Source organism: Pinus tabuliformis, chromosome 7 (assembly GCF_031772625.1).
Source record: "Pinus tabuliformis cultivar Carrire ecotype Pingquan chromosome 7, CPIR1, whole genome shotgun sequence".
NCBI classification, from domain to species: Eukaryota; Viridiplantae; Streptophyta; class Pinopsida; order Pinales; family Pinaceae; genus Pinus; species Pinus tabuliformis.
In genome coordinates, this window is record NC_142293.1 from 195,214,140 (window position 1) to 195,236,334 (window position 22,195).

The 22,195-nt window shown below is 35.6% G+C and overlaps 1 protein-coding gene across 1 annotated transcript; it reads left to right on the forward strand.

Annotated features, from left to right (window-relative positions):
- Window positions 1-18,216: 18,216 nt before the first annotated feature.
- On the forward strand, window positions 18,217-19,977 carry LOC149246526 (phenylcoumaran benzylic ether reductase IRL1-like). Its single transcript, XM_089455709.1, has 5 exons — window positions 18,217-18,602; window positions 18,727-18,861; window positions 18,984-19,221; window positions 19,308-19,511; window positions 19,666-19,977. Exons 1-5 carry the CDS (start codon window positions 18,423-18,425, stop codon window positions 19,818-19,820), a joined length of 912 nt encoding a protein of 303 aa, XP_089311835.1. The 5' UTR covers window positions 18,217-18,422; the 3' UTR covers window positions 19,821-19,977.
- The last annotated feature ends 2,218 nt before the right edge of the window (window positions 19,978-22,195 follow it).

Below are 22,195 nucleotides of genomic sequence, written 5' to 3' on the forward strand. Positions count from 1 at the left end.
TGGGGTGCTAGTTTTGGATTATAAACCACTTAATACGATGACACACCTAGGTGTTGGCTGAAAGGACTGACAAACCACTAATTTTTAGCCTTGGGGTTGATAAACCACTTATTTTCTAATCCATTAAGCTGATAAAGAACCTAGATAGTGTGTTATTGACTCCAATACTCCTAGCTAGAGAACCCATCTAATAAACCACCTACATACTGTATTCATTCTCTTGGAAGTGAGTTGTAACACACTGAGCCTTGGATACATGCATGTCCTTGATTTATACTAGGACAAAGATTCATTATGGTGTTATTGTTGGTTGAAGTTGATAGACCACATGTGAAGTGTACTCCTCTTCATACCATCTGTTAACTCGTTATTGGTGAGAATACTCCTAAGTAATAACTCCTTGGACTCTGAATTTGGGTTGAGGGTGGTTAGCTATAATAACTATTAATGTGTAGTTGTCCTATGGTTGGGTGGAGAGATGAATTCCCTCCCTCAATTGTCAGTCACTAAAGATTATAAGATAAGTTTCTTACATATATTCTCTTTGTACACTTGTTACAATTGAATGATAAATATTGTTGTTGTAGTTTTTTACTTGTAGATTCAATAGCTCATGTGATATGCTAAATAAAAAGACAATAATCTACTCTACTCTTCAACGGAATGAAAATTTGATTGATGAAAAAAATAAGCATAAAAGGAAGAATATCAATCGCACATAACACAATATTTCTCTAGGGAAAGTAAATATTGCATTAACTAGAAGATTTGAGAAGAAAACACAATGTTTTTTCAAACACCAACAATTCCTGCACAAGTACAATCTATCTCTCTCCTTCACAAACCAACTCAAGACAACATTTAGCCAAATCTACTGCATGCCAAGCCCCTACTTCGTTATGTAAGGACTCTAGACACCACATATCTCCACAATGGTATGATATTGTCCACTTTGGGCTTAAGCCCTCATGGATTTGTTTATGGGCTTTACCCCAAAAGGCCTCATGCCAATGGAGATATTTGTCCATCCTTATATACCCATGATCCTCCCCACTTCTAGTCAATGTGGGACTTTGGTCGTATACCCAAAAATCCTCCCCTCGAAAAAAGGACCATAGAGCCTCCCCTCAAATGATTATCCATCCGTCCACTCTCTTCCAACCAGGATTCTCCGCTCCAATGCATTGGAAGCACACGCCTTACATGGAGCACCACTTGTCTAGAGAGCTTGCTCTATCCCAGGTCAACTCCTCTTCACCATGTTGGGACCAGGACACATCCATGAAGAATCTGGAGCACACCGCCTATTTAACTAAGCTCATCCACGGATCCCATCGTGATATTTGCGGGGCCCACCACCTTCGTTCGGCATTCAGAGGATTCATCCACTTGGCTAACTTCGAACCTGGCTCCGATACCACTTGTAAGGACTCTGGACACCACATATCTCCACAATGGTATGATATTGTCCACTTTGGGCCTAAGCCCTCATGGATTTGTTTATAGGCTTTACCCCAAAAGGCCTCATGCCAATGGAGATATTTGTCCATCCTTATATACCCATGATCCTCCCCACTTCTAGTCAATGTGGGACTTTGGTCATATACCCAACACCTTATGCAATTCCTGAGAGAATTATCCCATATTTAATTGGGAAGTTATCCACCCATGACTGCACAATTCATTCATAAGCCCTCAACTGATTGCATGCACCATATGTACAACTCAGAAAATGATACAAGTGATAGTACACTCTCCGTGAACTCTAATATCAATTGGTTCTTCCTTTGAACTGACATGAATGAGTTATTTATCATTGAATCTTCAGTTAACTAGTGTGGAAGTGAGGATGCACTCGTGTGTGTCCCCACTACCAGACCTCCTACTAGTTCCTCGAACAGTTTGGACTAGTTTAACTGACTATAACTCAATTATACTGAGTTAATTAATTACAACTCAAAACAACTCAACCTTGGCCCCTAAAATTTATGGATCACTCTACATTACTATAGATATGCTTCCAACTCGAATTTCCTAATCCAAATAAGTCAAATTAACTTAGTTAACTATTACAAGTTGCTATGAGAATAGACGTACAATTTAATTCCCAGTTTAATTCAAGGACAAATTAAATTAGAATTTCTAGATGTTATTTTTAACATCGCTTCTTGTTAATTTAAACACTCCCTCTCAACAAGAAAGGAATTCAACTCTATCATGATCTAGTAGAATGCTACTAGCTCCTACAATGTCTAGTGAAAACTTTACACTTTTGCTGCCTTTACATTCTACCATTTGCACTGCTTCCAACTCTGCTTTGCACTCCCCAGTATCTGACTGTTGCTAGTCTCTACCTTTGTCACTCTGACATCTGACTGCATCAACTACTAGTGATCCATCCTACTACTGTGTATGGTGTGTTCCTATATCAAGGTAATGATCCATGAGACAAAACATCTCAATGGACCCTGCCCAAATTTATGCACTCTTGGGACTTTTACTTCACATCACCCCACCTCTCACCTAGAGGTATGGCTGCATGTGCTCCCTCTGGTCACTTGGCTCAAAATCGCCCCCTACAAAGGTCTCTGCTTAAGTTGATTTCTCCACTTGGTTTCCTCTGTGTTTCTTTAATTATGGTTGCTCCAAAACTTTCTGGGGTTGCTTATGAGGCTTCTTCTAGGGCTGCATGTTGAGAGGTAATTCACTTTCCCTCTTAACCACCAAGTCTTTAACCTTTTCCTTTCTCCTCAAATATTTCCATGCATCTTGTACCTTAAGTGAATATTGGTTCTTGACTTGCACAATGATCTATTTCGCTTGTCCATTGGAGATGTGTCTAAGGAAAACCTTTCCTTTGTTAAAAATCACATCATGGCCACAATATTCCAATACCACAACAAAAACAAGATTCTTCTTTAGTCCTGGAATATACATCACATATGTGATTATGAGAGGGGAGCTAGACACCCTCTGAAAGGTAATTGTACCAATGTTGGTCGTGTTATACCTCCTATCATCTCCAAAATCTATGTTTTGCTTTAGGTCTTTCTCCTCAAATTCACTCATATGGAACGAGGCACCACTGTCGAGATACTACATGATTCCCATTAGAATGATGGCCATGCATGCAATAAGAGTGAGATCAAGTTCGAATTGTGAAGCTAGAGCTTCACCTGCTGCTTCTACTGCGAGCTCCTTCTTTCTTGCTTTCTTCTGTCGTCAATCCATGAGATAGTTCCCGTACTCATGAGAGTGAAAGCACTTGATGTTCGACAAGTCCTTCTTCTTATCGCCCTCCTTGCCTTGGAAATTATTTCCCTTGGCTTTATTTTCTTTTCTAACTAATGCAAAATCCTCTTTCACTTTTTTGGAAGAGGTCTCATCTCGGGTGTTATGCCAAAATTATTCTTGTACCAAATCAGACCATAAACGCTCCCACTATGGTAGCCTCTCCCTCCCATTAACATAGTCTTGGTAACTATGCCAGCTCTTTGGAAATCCTAGAAGTGTTACGCTCACTAGCTCATCTTTGGCAACACTAATCCCAACACTTCCAAGCTCATCCCGACAACGGGTGTACTTGGTCAATTACTTTGGAATAGAGTCTCCCTTCTCCATCTTGATATTTATGAGTTTTTCCTTCAATGCCAACCTCCTATGGTCACTTCTATTTTGAAACAGGTTTGTCAATGCCTTCCACATTTCAAATGGAGTGTCCTTACTATGGAGATTCGAGGCAATGTTATCTCAAACTCCTTCTAGGATAATCCTTCTCACTTTTGCCACCCACTTTTTCCATTCAGCCAAATGTTTAGCATCAGATGCTCGAGGCTTTGGAATATCATGATCTATGAATTCCTTGAGGTAATTGTCCTTGAGGACTTCCTCCATTCTATCCTTCCAAGCTATGTAATTCGAGTTGCCTTCTAGGGCATACTCAAGTCTCAAACTATAGAATGAAATATTACTAACTCTAAAGTATGAACTTGCAAATTTCAATTTCACCTGCACAAGAAACTCGATTTCTGATCTTCTATATTGTCTTCAGCTGTGATACCATGTATATTTTTACTTGTAGATTCAACAACTTATGTGATATATTAAAACACAAGACAAGAATCTACTCTACTCTTCAGTGGACACCAAAATTAATCGATGCAAATAATAAGCAGAAAAAGAAGAATATAAATCGCACATAACACAATATTTCTCCGGGGAAATAAACTACTAAAAACCTTGACTATCTATATTGCATCAACCATAATATCTAAGAAGAAAATACAATGCTTGTTCAACCCTGAACGATTCCTACACAAGTACAATATATCTCTCTCTTTCACAAACCAACTCAAGCCAACAAATAGCCAAATTTGATGCGTGCCAAGCCCCTACTTCCTTGAAAAATTTCTAAGAGAATTAACCCATATTTAATTGGGAAATTCTCCACCCATGATTGTGAAATCCATCCATAGGTCCTAAAGTGATTACATGCACCATCTATACAACTCGAAAAAATATACAATTGATAGTACACTGTCCTTGAACTCTAATATCAACTGGGTCTTCCTCTGAACTTACATGCATGAGTTATTTTTGAGTGAATCTTCAGTTAACTGGTGTGGTAGTGAGGATGTACTTGTGCCTATCCCCACTACTAGACCTCCTAGGAATTCCTCCAACAATTTGAACTAGTTTAACTCACTATAACTGATGCAACAAAGCTACAAATATTCACGATCCTCGGACCTGTGGATTATGGGCCCACACAGCAAAGCTAAGGTCTAAAAAATAAATCAACACATAACATTAAAGTCTACACAATATGTATCCACAAACAAAACTCAGAAATAATTTATTATAAATAAAATATTTACAGGAGAATTATTCACATTCCTCACTCTCACACTTCTCTCCCTCCATGCCTCATGGGCTCCTCTTAATTTATACAAATGGATTAGAACCCAAGTAGGTTCTAAATCCCTTAACAAACTCCAACAATACCTCTCTTGATCCCTAAAATCTCTTATCCAAATCCTAAAATCCCTCTAATTCCACTTTTAACTCAACTAACCCTCTATTCTAGGATCCCCTAATCCCTAAGATATCTATGAGATCTTTACAAGTCTATCACCACTCATATTCTCTCATAATTGATAATATTTAAAATCAAAACCTCACACATATTTTCCACTCAATTTATTAAAAATATACAAATAAATTAAAAATATCACACCCCCTAAGTGAACCAAATATACAATGATTTTCTGAAGCAGGATGCTCCTGCATCAGACTCTCGATGTAGAAAAGAAAAATTCATAGACTCCTATCTATGAGGTCTGTCACTTTTTTGTAGTAATGTGACAGCTACAAGTCTCAATTACTTGCTACCTCTAAGATTCCAAACTCTGTTTTTTTGCTGGTGCTTCAGTCTTTCTTCCTGATGTTGTTTACAAGATTTGAATAACAATTCATCATGATTACATTTAGGTTCTTCATTTGAACATTTTTCTTCCATACGTGCAATATGTTCATGTTCCAACAACATTTCCATTTCTTCAATTTCAACTTTGTTATCATTCTCTATGCTTCCGCTGCACCAAATTTTTTGATTCGAAGGCATATTGTCAAATTCTAACTTTGGATTATCCAACCATTCTTCTAGAAATTTTAATTCTGCTGCGATATTACTCATGTTAACATATGAAATTATTTGATTATTATCAACAACTTCAATTATTTGTTCACCTCATCATCTTTAACATTTCCTGCACCCACAAACAAGCTATCAGTTTTTAAAATACAAGACCTTTCAACCTCATTTGATGCTTCAAGCACCAATCTTTCACGATGGACTTTCTAGGTTTCAACAATTCCTTTGAGTCTCTCCTTTTCCAACAAAGCAATATGTATTTGTTTAAGTTCTCTAAACTTGTTTATCAGCTTGGCATTCCATTTCTTTTGCAATAGGTTCCATCTAACCCATTTCCTCATTCTCCATCCATGTCTTCGATCTTCATTCTCTTTTCCTTGTAGCCATTCTGTTAGTATGTCAAATCACACTTTCAATTCCTCGATCTCTTTCTTCATCTTCTATGGTGAACTTTATCCTATTCAATGTCACCTGCAACAACTAACACTTTAACGAGACTTTCGGTGTCGGGCTCTGCCAATCATGCACCCATTACATTTAAAGACTCAAACTTTTGACTTGACTTGAATTTATGACTCTTAATTTTCTTTTCACCCAGACTTTAATTTGACGTCAAATTTTAATGGACCTTGGGTGTTGGTTACAACCAAGAATGCAACCTTTTGTACAATAACTCAATACTTAATGGTGGACTTTAAACTCTATCTTGACTTAACTCAAACTTTAAACATTGACTTCACAATTACAATTCTTTTCATGACTCAATAATCTTATTTCAACAACCCTTTACAAAAATGCTTAAAACAAAGAACCTAACTTCTTTACAAAGTCTTATATAAATCCCTCATAGCTCTCAACTTTATTTTTATGATATATATTTACCCTTCACCGAAGCATATATCTAACCACAAATTATCTTCAATTGTTGTGTGGCCTGCATAAATCCTGCAATTACTTCAACAAAATTAAAGTGCTTCCAATATGTCCAAAGGTTGTTGTTTCCAATTTGCTGAGGTTAACCCTCGACATTCCATTTGAATATTTTGAATCCATAGACTTTAAGTCGCTAAAGTTGTTTCAGCTGACAGTTTGGACACAGAGATCGTCAGTTTATTATGATGAACTCTCCGCTTGCAAGGTTTTTGAAACTCTTCAGGATCTAAATCTGAATTACTCCAAAATCTATTCTCATAATCTTCTTCGCCCTTTCCTCGATGGATAGTTGGAGCTTGAGTTTCATTAAGAATGATGGTAGTGGCTAGAAGAGAGATCATTTATATAGGCATAAACGATACCTTATCCTAAAATGATTGCAGAAATACTTTCCAAAAAACTTTTGGAACAATATGCCATGGAGAACACGATGTGTAACAACACGCTATGGATCACACCATTAAACAAATCACTAATTTCCTTCACATAGAATATTGCAAACTATGTTGTAAGGAATTGGTGGCACACTTGGTCAAACTTCAACGCATCAAATCAATTCCATGCAATACATTGAATTTAAATCACTGGTTTTGAGAAACGGTGACTCTAATACCACTTTGATGTAGCAAAGTTTCAAATTTTCACGATCATCAGACCTGTGGGTTATGGGCCCACATAGCAAAGCTAAGGTCTAAAAAGTAAATAAACACATTACATTAAAGTATACACAATATGTATCCACAAACAAAACTGAGAAATAATTTATTATAAATAAAATATTTACAGGAGAATTATTCACACTCCTCACTCTCACACTTCTCTCCCTCCATGCCTCATGGGCTCCTCTTAATTTATACAAATGGATTAGAACCCAAGTAGGTTCTAGATCCCTGAACAAACTCCAACAATATCTCTCTTGATCCGTAAAATCTCTCATCCAAATCCTAAAATTCCTCTAATTCCACTTTTAACTCAACTAACCCTCTATTCTAGGATCCCCTAATCCCTAAGATCTCTATGAGATCTTTACAAGTCTATCATCACTCATATTCTCTCATAATTGAGAATATTTACAATTAAAACCTCACACATATTTTCCACTCAATTTATTAAAAATATACAAACAAATTAAAAACATCACACCCCCTAAGTGAACCAAATATACAATGATTTTCTGAAGGATGATGCTCCTACATCAAAAACTCAGTTAAGAATTACAACTCAAAATAACTCAACCTAGGCCCCTTAAATTTTGGGAACACTCTACATGACTCTAGATGGACTTCCAACTTGAATTTCCTAAGCCAACTAAGTCAAATTAACTTAGTTAACTATTACAAGTTCCTATGAGAATAGAATTACAAATCAATTCCCAATTTAATTCAAGAACAAATTAAATTAGAATTTCTAGATGCTATTTTTAACGTGTCTTGTTTCTATTTCCAACAATTGTTATATAACAATGACTATATTTGCATTTTTAATGAAGGAATTTGTATTCTTATGTAATTGAAATGAGATGGTTTGTGTGAATATTCTCATGGTGTGAGAGACTCATAGATCCATGCAATTGATAATATATTTCTGATTTGCAGAGTTGCTCAAATAATTAGGTATGATTGCTTAATGAACCGAGTTAGTTTGTCATGGTGTTTGTTAGTCTATATTTTGGGTGTTATAACTATCAAGGAGTCTATATGCTTAATAATCAAGGAAATTTTACTATTAAATATTTTTATATCACATGCTAAGAGATAGCATGGATTTTTGTTTTATATGATTGATCATTTGTCTTTCTTTTACGGTGCATCAAGGGATATGATGAAGTTGCTCAGATCTAATCTTTGAAGTATCTAGTGTTGTTGTAGTTGGAATTACAGAGTGTAGTTAGCCATGGATTAGATTGTTTCAAGGCCTAATTCTAGGCACATTTATACCTTTGTGGTTTTATTTTATCTATGTCGATCACTTAGTCTAATTATGGTCGGCATGAGAATGTATTCACGTAAATTTGGGCGTTCTCGGAAAAGCCAAGCTCCCAGGAGAACCTTAGCAAGTTTCCTAAAAGGATAATGAAATATTCCAATTTTGAATAAGGCATAAGTTTCCCTTATATTCGATCCAAATTCAACTAATCCAAGTATATCTCAAAATCCATATGTTCGAAATAAATGACAAGTTAAATTCCATGGTAGAGTCATATTCTAGATGAGCCAAATACATTCATAAAAGGGGTAATCTATAACTGTGGAAGATTCGACGTAGAAAAACATCATGGAGGAACCATATCTAGATTACGATGGATGCATTTGCAATAAGGATGAGCCATGTATCTGAGGTGGGTCCCTATTGGAGGAAAATCTAGCGAGGCCCATATTAGTGGGCCAACCAAGATATTCGAGTGTGTTGTTGCTACTACAACACCCTCCAAAGTATTTCTATATTCAAATTTTGGAGCCTACCTCCTATCATGTGAAGTGTTGAATTTGGTCGTCAAGTGTCACCTTATGTTTCTACCCATGTTTCAATTGTCCATGTTCCTTCATAAGTGTCTTCGGATAATCAAGAGTAGTTATAGTGCATCTTGGAGTCATTGCAAACTTTCTAGCTACAAAATGACAATATTTGGATGCAACTGCACACACTCTGTTTGTTACAGTCGAATAGTGTTTGTGAACTAGATTTTTGATGTAAATTTTTCATTATTAGGTCCTCTTTAAGTTTTACTAATGATTTGAGATGTGTCATGCTTTATTATACCCCTAACTCATTGTTTTTTTCCATGTTTCGCCCTTCCCGACTTGGCCATTTTTCTAACTTTTCAAGCCTACCCTCTAGGATAGGAAGAGCACACTATGAAATTTTAAGGCCTATTGGGGACCCTCCTAGTCGGATAGAACTTTGTCATGCACCAACCTAACCCTTCCTTGTCCCTCCGGTGCACAACGCATTTCTAGCCAGCAAACCATTGTTTTCCTCCCTCAATGCGACATCCTTTCCTCTGTCTCCGAGATGAGCACATTGTGTACTTATAGCAGTAAATGGTGCCTTCCCTTGTGCCTTGCATCCTCCCTAGTGCATGGCACATTCTCAGTGCATAGTCATGTTGTCATATCGATTGGAACTGCGTCGTATGCCCATGAGGCCTCATCCTCCTCCAGAGTTGCACCTGGCGTAGTCTCAGTGAGTAGTGAAGCCCCTCCTATCTCTTCCAAGTGTGGCTTACACCGATAAGGTCTCTCTCTCTTTCCTCTATGCATTGTTGATCCACAAACTGAAATTTTGCATGAAGCGAGATAAAATAGGAGATTTTTGGGCTAATGTTTGCTTGCCATTTGTGATTTATTTATGTAGGTGTTCAATAAAGCATGGAAAATATATGAGAGGACATTTTTCAAGAAATACTACCTAAGGAAGCATATTGAAGACAAAACGCACAAAGATACCATGTTGCGATAGTTGGAAGAATAATGGATTATGATGATGAGAGTGACTCATGAAGACTCCATAATCTCTCAAGACCCTTTAAAGGGTAGAAGGAAATCTTAGTGCAAGATATTTTACAGGTATTGAGTACATAGTGGCAATGTTGTCACTTCTCAAAGAAATCTATGTACAAGGCACTTTTGGCCCAAGTCATCAATGTCAATGACTTGTCATGTACTCATCAAAGGATGATGTGGAAATGAAAATGTAATTTCGGGAAATACTTTAAATGTAAATATGTGGAAGTCCAAGAGTCACATATGGACAAAAGAGTCAGATGGATTAGTCCAAAAGTCATATAGAAGTCGAAAAGTCACAGAGAAGTCCAAAGGTCAGATTAGAAGTCAAAGAGTCATGAGGGAAGTTCAAGAGTCATGTGATGTGAAAGGTTATTCCTCTTGTTATAAAAGAACCCTCATAACTCAAAGAAGGGACTTTTCATCTTGGTTTCTCCAACTAGGCATTAGGGAGGAAGATAGTTGTTTTGGAGAGAGTGTAGTGGCTCAATGCTCCACTATCGGAGCTAGTGGTGTTTTCAATATATATTCAAAATTTCGCTTAATATTTGAATCTCATTGAGCCAATACACTTTCATACATGTATCGTGAATGTTGTAAGACTATTCATGGGATGTTTATGGTATATTTTCATGTTCTTATGTACTAAAGAAAATGAACTATTTCATTGGCTTTGGTGCTTATATTATTGAATGTGCGTTGTAATTGCTTTAACGACCATTATGTATATGCAAACTATTTCCCTAGATGGCTAACCAATTTTTCATATATATTTGCATGTATATTTACTAGAATAGTTCTATCAATTTTCTCCTAAAGGCTCACTTTTATTCCCTTCTAATCAAAGAACCTTGATACATTTTGCAATTGAACATTTCACAAGGCATACTTTCTCACTAAAAAGTACATGTGTGTTTTTGTCTTATGCTAACTATTGTAGCCAAGCAAAATATTTAAATACATGGTAGTGAGGCCATTTCCGAATGGGGATCCTACACCAAATAGTGTGAAGTTGATCTAGGGGATAAAAAAATATGCTTAAAAATGAAAGTGCTCAAAATCTCAAGAAACAGGCACCAAATCATAGATCTCGTCATTCTCATGCCAACCATTATTGAATTGCGTCAATCTGACACCGTATGTGGAAGTTATCATGTTATGAAGTTTTTGGCAAACAATAAACAAACAAACTTGCAGGGTTAATTGTGTAAGGTATAGATGCCATAGGGCAATCTCTAGGATGACGTAATGTTGATGTCATCCAATAACCATTGAGTACTCGATAAAATCAAAGGATTGAGGCATGGCACATGTAGGAAGCACCATTTGGGTGTAGTTGATTGGCTGAATTTGGACCAACCCTATTACGCTGCATTTCCCAATCAAAATTAACCACACGGCCAAATCGAGGAAGGCCATGTGACCCTTTGTTATTTGTCAAAATTTTGGTTAGTTTCACTTTGTGAAGGTCAAACCCATGACTTTCTGCAAACAAATTCGTCGATGCACCATTGTGCCAAACGTGTTTCTTATTATATTAGGACCAATGCCTTATATTTCCTCTCAAACAGTGGAACCGTAGGGGGAAAGGTCATGCTAGTATGCGCACCCAACTGGCCCAGCCACAGGTCACATTCAAATGGAATGACCAACCGTAAAGGGAAGGGAGCTAAGGATCAAGTGGTGGAAGGTTGACAACCCTTAGTCGTTGATTATAACACGAGACCGTCAGAGTAGGACTAGGAAGTTAGGGCATGTGGCGTACCACCCACGCCCATGGCCCGAGACCATGAGGTATCACACGAAAACTAGGGGCTAGATTCGGGCAGGGCCAGAGGCTGTAAAGAAACAAATTAAGACATTTAATCTAATCCACAAAAACAACAACTGTAGGTGCGGGTTGAAACCGTGACCTCCGCCTTACCACTCTAACACGACCACCAACTTGCCTATCACCAGTGTGATGCACGTTTGATAGGGTCGAGAGTTGTTATTGTGGAGGTTGCAAACCAGTTTTTGAAAAATATGCTTTTTTGCTCATTTTATAACTTTTTTTTAGCCTAAGAAGAGCCTTGAGACGGGCTTTTGGGAATCTGGACGCAATTACAGTGTTATTTTTGCATATTGAAGCTTCTATGATGATGTATTGATCGTTTGAGAACATAAATAAAAAAATCCACCATTGGAAGCTTAACCTAGGTATGTAGGACAAGAGGGGTGAACTTCATTATCAATTTGATGTGTTTGATGTTACATGTTTGTCCATTTCTAACAGTTTAAATTTTGCAATCACAATCCATTACCTAAAAGACATAAACTAGCTTGCAAATCATTTCATGAAATCTTCACTTTTTAATTTAGGATGAAATGTCTAATTAAGACATCATACCAAGGAGACACCCTATATTTTGGTGGGACCCAACACTGTCAACAGAGGACAATTTCAGAAAAAGAAAAAGGTGCTAGTACTTGATGATTCATACATTCAAATGCTTTTTGGTTGAATGGACATATCTCGTGGTCTAAACTGTTCGCCATGTAATAAAATGTGAGAACACCAATTTCCCTATAAGCCAAATAGAACATATTTTCATTGCAAACTCACTAAGGGCTAGACTCGTGGAGCCCATGGGCTAGGTGATGTGGGAGGTGAGACAAGGAATTATTCATAGCTATGACTTTGCTCAGAGTGACATGGAATCATGTAGGTGGGGTGGCATTACCACGTGGGTTCCATGTGGATGCCACAATAGTGCTACATAGTAAGTCGTTGCCTATGTGGCATAAGTTAAAGGACTAAACTTTAAATGGGCATGACTATTGATCTCGGCATGGAATTGAGGTAAATTTCATACCGTCAAAAAGCTGTAAGTGAGCCAAAGACAACAATTTGTTCCAAATTTAATTCAAAAAAATTTAGGAAAGAAGGATTTTTATAACCTTGCCTTCATAATGAGACCATGGAGGTCAAGTTAATTAAATATAACACCTCCCATTTAGCTTAGGAAGTTCAAAGGGGTGGGGAAAGTGTTACACTACTCAGAAGTATGCAAAGTGGGTACTAGTTAGATGTGGAATTCAATTTCACATTGAATGGGTGTCTACACTTCTCATTTGAGTAAATCTATAAGAAGATAAGTAAAAAATACAATAAAAAATGTAGTTTCCTTTCTTTAATTTAAAATTCTTAAGTATTATTTTATTATTTTAACTATTGCTTTATTATTCTCCTTAGGATGACCATTTTAGACATCAAAATTCCCCTCATTTATTGGTTGACAAATGCCACAATGTAAATTTTGGAGTGTCTTTATTCATAGGTACTATTGCCTAGATGTTTCTTCCAAGAATAAAATCTCACTTAGGCCTCAAACAAGTCTCTCCTCTATTTGTTTGGTAACACTCTCTTTCTAGCTACACTCACAACTAATAAGATGGAATGAGTCCCAAAGGTGTGGTCCAATGGTTATGTGGGGAGGTGTCCCCATAGTTTTCGTGGACCAATCCCGCTTAGGACTATGTATGTTGGAGAGCTGCTCTAGGTACAATTTGTTAGTAAGATGACATGGTTTTTATTAAAGAGGTTGGACAAAAATATCATATTCACTTTAACTATATTTGTTCAAATTCATCAAATGGGCTAATTGTGTTTCTAAATTGTATCCAAAACCATATAAGAATCTTCATGACTTTGTTGGCTCACACATAATGCAACTTAAATAGTGAAGTGTCTTTGTTTACAAATGCTATTGCAAAATGTTTTTGGCCAAATGTTTCTTCCAATAAATGAAAGACTAACTTAGAACTCAAACTAGTCTTCCCACCCTTTTCTTTGGAATACTCTCTTTCTAGCTAAGGTCAACTAGTAAGATGACATGTTTTTTTATTAACGTAATCAAGTTCACATTAACTATTTTTCTTTTAAAAATATTGAAAATTAATTTCAACTTGCTAAATGACAATTTTTTTTTTAATTAATGATGTCATTTTACATTAATTTTATTTCTTCAAATATTTTAGATAAGGACTAGTAGCTTTTGAACTATGCTACATTCAAATAAGAATTTATTTTTTTTAAGACATTAGTTCAACTAAATTCAACTTGTTAAGGGATAATTTTTTTTAAATTAATAATATCATTTTACATTAATTCTATTTCTTCAATTTTTTCAACAAAATAAAGATTAGTGGCTTTCGAACTATCCTACTTCTTTCAAATAGGAATCTAAAATTTCATTAACATATTCTATACTAAACTTAAGATTTATTTAAAAAAAATATTATTATTTAAAAATAATTATAATCATAAAATAAATGTTTAAAAAAAATCAATTATATTTTAAAAAAAATCAATTATAAATATTATAAATATAATTCTGTTTATTCAATAATTTAAAATAAAAGAAATAAATGATAATATTTTTATCATACTACCTTTTTTATAAAAAAATAAAATTATAAAATAATTATGAAATAAACATAATTACAAAATTCTCTACATTATTTTAATAAAAATTAAATATATATATATATATATAGTTTTAAACAAATGACTATCGATTTTTTTATAATATAATAATTTTTTTATATTATTTCTATAATAAAATAATTACATAATAATTATTTTTAACCATATAATATAAGCTCTCTCTATATTATTATATTTTAACCATATAATATAAACTTTTTTTATATTATTTTTATAAGAAAATGATTATATAATCTATTAGTCATCTCCAACTAAGATATTTTATTTTCTGATGATGATGATGATGATGGTTAACGTAGACCAAATAATGATCTATCGGACCTAAAAAGACAAATTATTTATTTTGATTTAAGATTTTATTCCTATGCTCAAAAAGCTTGGAGAGAAGCCTCCCTAGTTCACTATAATTTTGGCATTGTAAAAGGCTAGGAAGGTCAGTATTGTAACAAAGGTTGTGAAATTGAGATCTAATGTGGTTGTATGCAGGGCACTCTAAGAGGAAGTGGCTTTCATCCTCAATGCTCCTATTCTCACAAATATGGCAGATCCTTTCCATCCATGGCGTTTTAGGAACTACCCAGCGGCCAGTTTCACTATGGAGCTCATGAGAATTTGTTCTAATCTTTGCTATATTAATTTTCTTTTTTGAGCTAGTTAGAATAGAGAGATACTTTTGATCTTCAAGGGTGGGGTTGATGACCTTCTTATAATAACTTAATTTTCTTTTAGACTTTAAATCTTTCTCACACCACAATTTTTCTTTGAACTTAGAAGTAACAATATCTTTAATGTTATTTATGTTTTGCAAAGCATCATTCTCATTGATCTCCCAATAGTTTAACGAGGCCCTTGTGTCCTTATGCCATCCTCGGTTAAGCCTTAGGTGATTTTGGCTAGAATTTAAAGCTAGCTTAGGAAGTCTATGATTGTCTATGTTATTGAGCTTGTGCTTGTACATCAGAAACCTGAGCATAGCCAGGCTCTCAATAGAAGAAAGGCCTGCTTCTATAAGGAGAATAGGATAGGGTGTATTACTTTTAATTTTCAGGTTATAAGTTATAAAACGCTTCTGGATTTGCTCAATCTTCCTGCATGATTCTCTGGAGATGCTGCAGCCCCAAACTTCACAGCCATATAAGATAACAGGAGTGACTAAAGTTTCAAAGAGGAACTTCTTTTTATCCCACATTACGAGGTTTGCTGTTTTACAATTATTTTCAAGACCAAAATAAGCTTTCCATCCCCCATTGATTCTTTTCTCAATGCTATGGTTCCAGTTGAGCTTGTGATGGATATCAACTCCTATGTACTTGTAAGAATACACTTCCTCCAAGTTATTATTGTCATACGTAAAATTAGCGCAAGTGTCCTTCTTAGATTTGATAATCATAACTTTTGTTTTGTCTGTGTTAACAGTCATACCCATGGTAGAGCAGAAATCCTTAAGAAGCTTGAGTTGCTTATCAAGATCAGAAGGGCACCTTGCGAGAAGAACAATATCGTCAGCATAGAGAAGAAGGATAATGACTATCCCAGCTAAGATTGTGCCACCACATCCTGCTTCTTCTAAATAACCTTCGAGCTTATCGATGTAAATGCCAAATAGAGTAGGGGAGAGGGGGCAACCTTGTTTAACTCCGATGTTACACTTAATATCTTTTGACCACCCCTCATTGTTCTTTAGCTTGGCAATTACATTCTCGTATAGCCTTATAGTAGCAGCTCTTAACTCAAGAGGAACCTTTAGCTCTTCTAACATATTCCAAAGGTCGTATCTAGGAACCGTATCGAAAGCCTTTCTAAAGTCTACAAAGCAGCAGAATAAATTGGATTTATCATTACGACATTCCTCCGCAATGATCCTTAGCGTAACAAGGTGGTATGTTGTTGAGTGATGCCTTCTGAAACCTGCTTGGCCTTTAGCCCGCTTACCTTCACTTTCAAGCCATATGCTTAACTTTTTTTCCAGAATACTACCATATAATTTGGCTAAGAGAGGGCTCATCATAATTGTTCGATAATTAGAGGGGTTATTTGTATCTCCACTTTTAAAAATAGGGATAATGAGGCTCTCACTCCAAGGTTTAGGGAATCCTTGCTTAACAGCTTGATTGAAAAGCTTGTGGATGTGGGGGATGAGGACAGGGCCTCCAATTTTTAAGATTTCTGCCTCGTAACCTTCAATGTCCTTAGCTTTCCCATTCGCGAGGCGATTAACCCCAAACTTAATGTCTTCTAAAGAGAAGACTTCTTTCGTTGTGAGGAGGGTTTCCAAATTATCTCTGACATTAGGAGATTCATAAAGCTTTTTAAGATAAGAATTCCAATCGTGAAGAGCAATTTTATTATTATCCTTAGTCTTCCTAGTGAGAATCTGCCTCCAAAATTTCTTAAGAGCTACGTTAGAGAGGTGTAAGAGATTCTCCTGTCTTTGATGAATGTAGTGTCTCTTTTTCCTTTTAATTAGGGCTTTGTATATTCTTGTGTACTGTCTATAATATAATATAATATTATATATTTATATATATTAAAATAAAATATAATATATATATATATATAAAATGAAGTCTCAAATCAATTAGATTTCTTTTATTATAAAATTCATGAACCACCCATAATTCGTCGTCAATAGTATTTTTCATGATGGCCGTAGTTAATCGTCAAAAAGTTTCAAGGGGAAGGGCATCCCTCATGAAAAAGCAACACATTCAGTATAACTTTACAATTGTGCAACTTAGAGTAATCAATATACGATGCTATGGGCCGGCATGTAAGGGCGAAATCGAACCCCGGTGGGGAGCATAGTCCCAACTACCTGAACACGTCTAACCCCGGTGGGGAGCATAGTCCCAACCACCTGGACAAGTCTAATGGTCAAAAAGTTACAATCATGTCTCACACTTAAATTATATATTGAAAAACAATGAAATTTTATGTATTTTTGTTTATGTTATTTTAATATTTTTTTATAAATTATATAAGAGAAATGGTTGGTGTTTGCCCATCAATAATTGATTTTTATTTAACCTTTTTGCCATGATGTGTCACTTTAGGTCATAATAATAATAATGAACCACTTTTTTGGTTCTAAGAGAATAAGCCAAAAAAATTCTTATATGATTTTCAAAAAAACCCTTTCATTAATTTATTATAGATCAAAAAACCTAAATAAAAAATTTAATTTTTGATAAACCCACCCAATTTTTGTTTTAACCACACCATGAAATTATATTATATCAAAATAATTATGACATCATGGATGACATGTAATCTGTAAACTCATTATGACACCACTAAAACCAACAAAAAAAGGAGTTGTCTATAACGCGACTTTTTGAAAGCCTTTCCGGCGGATTTTTCCGGTCGAAATCCGGCAGGAATTATTGGAATCGCAAGTTTGATAGCTAGTTTCTGCACAATGAAAACGTCCCAGGGGTTTTCCAGGGTGCTGAATCCAAATATGCAGTTAAAAAACCATTTTAACCGCAAGAAATCAAGATTTGACCTCAATTTCTTCGCCGGATTCCGTCACCGGAATCTTCAAAAAGTCGCATTATAGACAACTCCACAAAAAAATCTTCGTTTTCGGAGACACCACTAAAAGAAATTAAAAAATATTCGTAAATACCAGAATTACTTTGTTAGCACGGCACCGCTGTGAACACCACAAGTTTGCCTCTCATGGCATTCCAGGTCACAAGGGTTTTTTGGTATCAGTCTCGGTTACACAGTTTTCACCCATTGACATCTACACTCTTCCTTTAATATTGTTTTCAACTACTACCAATTAATCGCACACATCCTCGAAATTCTCAGAAGCTAAAATCATTTTTTAGAAAACGAGATGGCAAGCAGCAGGATTCTGATAATTGGAGGAACAGGTTCCATTGGTCGATATATTGCGAAAGCCAGCATTGCTAATGGCCATCCCACATTTGTTCTGGTCAGAGAATCCACGGCTTCTAATCCTCAGAAAGCGCAGCTCCTGGAGTCCTTCAAGGCCTCGGGAATAACTCTAGTCCAGGTAATCTCATTAATCTCTTAATTGTTTTAAAATCCACTGCTATACTAGTAATTAATCTTGCTATGAGCACCATAAACTTATTCTGCTGATCGATTTTGTGATAAAATAAGTCAATTGCCTGCAGGGATCTCTGGAAAATTTTGCAAGCCTGGTGGAGGCAATTAGGTTGGTGGATGTAGTGATCTGCACAGTGGGCAGAGCGCAGATAGCAGATCAGTTCAATATCATCAATGCTATCAAAGAGGTTGGCACTATCAAGGTACTAGAAGCTGTTCTGAAACATCAATGCATAAATTTTGTTTGCTTGAAAGATAATATAATCTCCTTATCATACCTTTAGAAAAATTGATACCCTAATGGGTATTTTCCATGATGATACAGAGGTTTTTGCCTTCTGAGTTTGGGAATATTGTTGAAAAAGAAATAGGGTTGGAGCCTGTAAAGAGTATGTACCAACTGAAAGCCAAAATCCGTCGGACAATTGAGGCAGAAGGCATTCCTCACACATTCATCTCTAGCAACTATTTTGCAGGGCATTTCGTTCCAAGCCTGGGACAGACTGCCCTCACAGCCCCTCCAAGGGACAAAGTTGTGATTCTTGGAAATGGAAATGCCAAAGGTTTGATGGACCATTCATTCCATTCCACAATTTATTACATTTATCCATCTCACTGTGAATCATTTGAATATATTGTGAATATGCAGCTGTGTTTGTGGTTGAGGAAGATGTTGCAACTTACACAATCAAGGCAGTGGATGATCCTAGAACTTTGAACAAGACTCTGTACATGAAGCCTCCTGCAAACATTTTGTCTGTGAATGAACTTGTGGGTTTATGGGAAAACAAGATTGGCAAGACTCTGGATAAGGTCTATGTACCGGAAGAGCAGGTTATCAAATCAATTCAAGGTCAGTAGTTCTAATACACTGGTCATGAAATGTTTCTAATGGAATATTAACGAAACATTTCTGCTCAAGAGCAGGATATATCCATATTAATAATCTTCTTTCATATATTTTTTTTGTAAACTGGTTAATGGGCTGTAATAATATGTTGTTGCAGAGACAGAGGATTTTTTGTTATCGCTTTACCATTCAACTTTTGTGGAAGGTAATCAAACCAAATTTGAAATTGGACCGAATGGGGTAGAGGCCAGTGAATTATATCCTGAGGTAAAATACACTACAATTGACGAGTACCTCAATCAGTTTGTCTGAATTATCAGGTTGTGTCATGCTTGTCGTATGGTTTAGGTCGAGATAACTAAGAGGTATTTTTTTTATGTTTGTTGAAACTGGCCGTAGGCTTTAATCAGCGATACGTTATGTATAGGTTTGTAAACAAAATTATAGAGAACTAAATGTAGAGATTCAAGATCTCAGATCTTTATCTAATTTCTAATAATAAGTTATATATTAAAATCAGATGTTATTAATATTTACTATGTGCTGCTAAATACATGTTCTTTCTGGATAAAAGAAATCACAAACACATAATTGCTAAATACATGTTCTTTTTGGATAAAAGAAATCACAAACACATAATTGGAAAAACCAGGGTTTGCTTACAGTGAACCAATATCCAATGGAAAGAAATGGCTTTGGAAAATGGAATCATGATGATGAACTTCCTATTTCAATTTGACTGTGAAGGAGGGCTTAAAGAAAAGAATCCTTTTAGTTTTACAGATAGGAAATCACAAATAGGAAAGGAGAGTATTGGAGAGTTCTAAGGATGTGGAAAAACCAGGGTTTGCTTACAGTGAAACCCATATCCAACAGAAAGAAATGGCTTTGGAAAATGGAACCATGATCATGAACTTCCTATTTCAACTTGACTGTGAAGGAGGGCTTAAAGAAAAGGATCCTTTTAGTTTTACAGATAGGAAATCACAAATAGTAGAGGAGAGTATTGGAGAGTTGTAAGGATGTGGAAAAACCAGGGTTTGCTTACAGTGAAACCCATATCCAACAGAAAGAAATGGCTTTGGAAAATGGAATAGTGAAACCCATATCCAACAGAAAGAAATGGCTTTGGAAAATGGAATCATGATGATGAACTTGCTATTTCAATTTGACTGTGAAGTAGGGGTTAAAGAAAAGGATCCTTTTAGTTTTACAGATAGGAAATCACACATAGGAAAGGAGAGTATTGGAGAGTTCTAAGGATGTGCTTCAACTGTTAGTGGGAAAATTTGGTCTCCATAGGTTTTCAATTTGATTTTGAAGGGGTTTTCATTTTCACTGTGAAGCAGGGAATAAAGAAAAGGAACCCTTTACCTTCACAGATAGGAAATGAGAATATTGGAGAGTCCCTAGAATGTGGTCCAACTGTTACAAATTCGGTCTCTATTGATTTCAATTTGACTGTGAAAGAGGGCATAAAGAAAAAGAACATTTTACCCTGAGAAAAATAATAAAGGAGAGTATTGGAGAGTCCTGAGATGTAGTCCAAATCACAAATAATAAAGGAGAGTATTGGAGAGTCCTGAGATGTAGTGCAACTGTTAGATGGGGAAATTTAATTTCCATAAATATTGTGATTGGATCCCTAACAAGATTTTGTATACCTGACAACCACTTGAAACACAATTTCTTCCATAAACGAAAACAAATTAACAATAATTAATAATAGAGAAAAAGACTGCCATTTGTAAAACCATTCGTAGCAAACCCTACGCATATGAGATAACAATGGAAATGGAGCCGAATCTTAATCATAAGATTCATAAAATCATTAGATTCATAAAATCATTGGTAACCTTTGATAGCCATTCGAGATACTTCCTGTAAAAGGTCACCTATTTAAATCCCCATTAATTGACCAACACCCATGAAATAATCAGCTGAAGGAATGATGCCAGAAAACTGTCTCGACGCTGGCGGCAACCCTGTATGGTGGAAAATAGTGTGAAGATCACGGTTATAAGAGTGAAAACCATATAAATATCTTCATTTATTTTTTTATTTTTTTTTAATTATAAAGAATGGTGTAGTATTATTGAAAATAAATTTAAAATTTAAAATAATTGTTGGTATTTTAAATATAATTCTAGATGTCATTTTTTTTTCAAAAGGTGGAAAATTCTATTAAACTCAGTAGTCAAACCAACAGTGAGAACAGCCATTTGTAGCTCCAATCCGCTAATATAGGTTTGAGGCATCACTGTTATCAAGGAAAACCAGGCCACTTGACTCATCAATGTTATCAAGGAAACCCAGACCACCTGTAATAACCCATTAGTGGTCCTTAAGGGAGCATGCTATCACTCTAACCAAATGCCTTTGGGTCTTAAGGGAGCATGTTATTACTCCTGCCAAATGCCTTTGGGTCTTGGGCGGTTAACCTGTTCCTTTAAGTCGAAGGAAGACCAACTCTTAAGGAAACAGAAGCAATTTTATGGCATAGTCCAAGTCACCAAAATGTTATTGTTAAGATGTAATTGTTAATTAAAAATATACATTAATAAATAAAATAAATTTAAAATAAAAAGTTATTAATATTACATTGGATTTATTTGTAACAAAAGTGAGAATTTTTATAAATCTATTTCAAACACTTAAATTCTATAAGTTAGAGTTGGTGGTTTATA

Bases quoted from the DNA above. Each gene is read 5' to 3' on its own strand.
- LOC149246526 (XM_089455709.1), top strand. From the start codon at position 18,423: ATGGCAAGCAGCAGGATTCTGATAATTGGAGGAACAGGTTCCATTGGT. The intron at 18,603-18,726 runs GTAATCTCATTA...AATTGCCTGCAG, and splicing joins CGGGAATAACTCTAGTCCAG to GGATCTCTGGAAAATTTTGC. The intron at 19,222-19,307 runs GTTTGATGGACC...GTGAATATGCAG, and splicing joins TGGAAATGGAAATGCCAAAG to CTGTGTTTGTGGTTGAGGAA.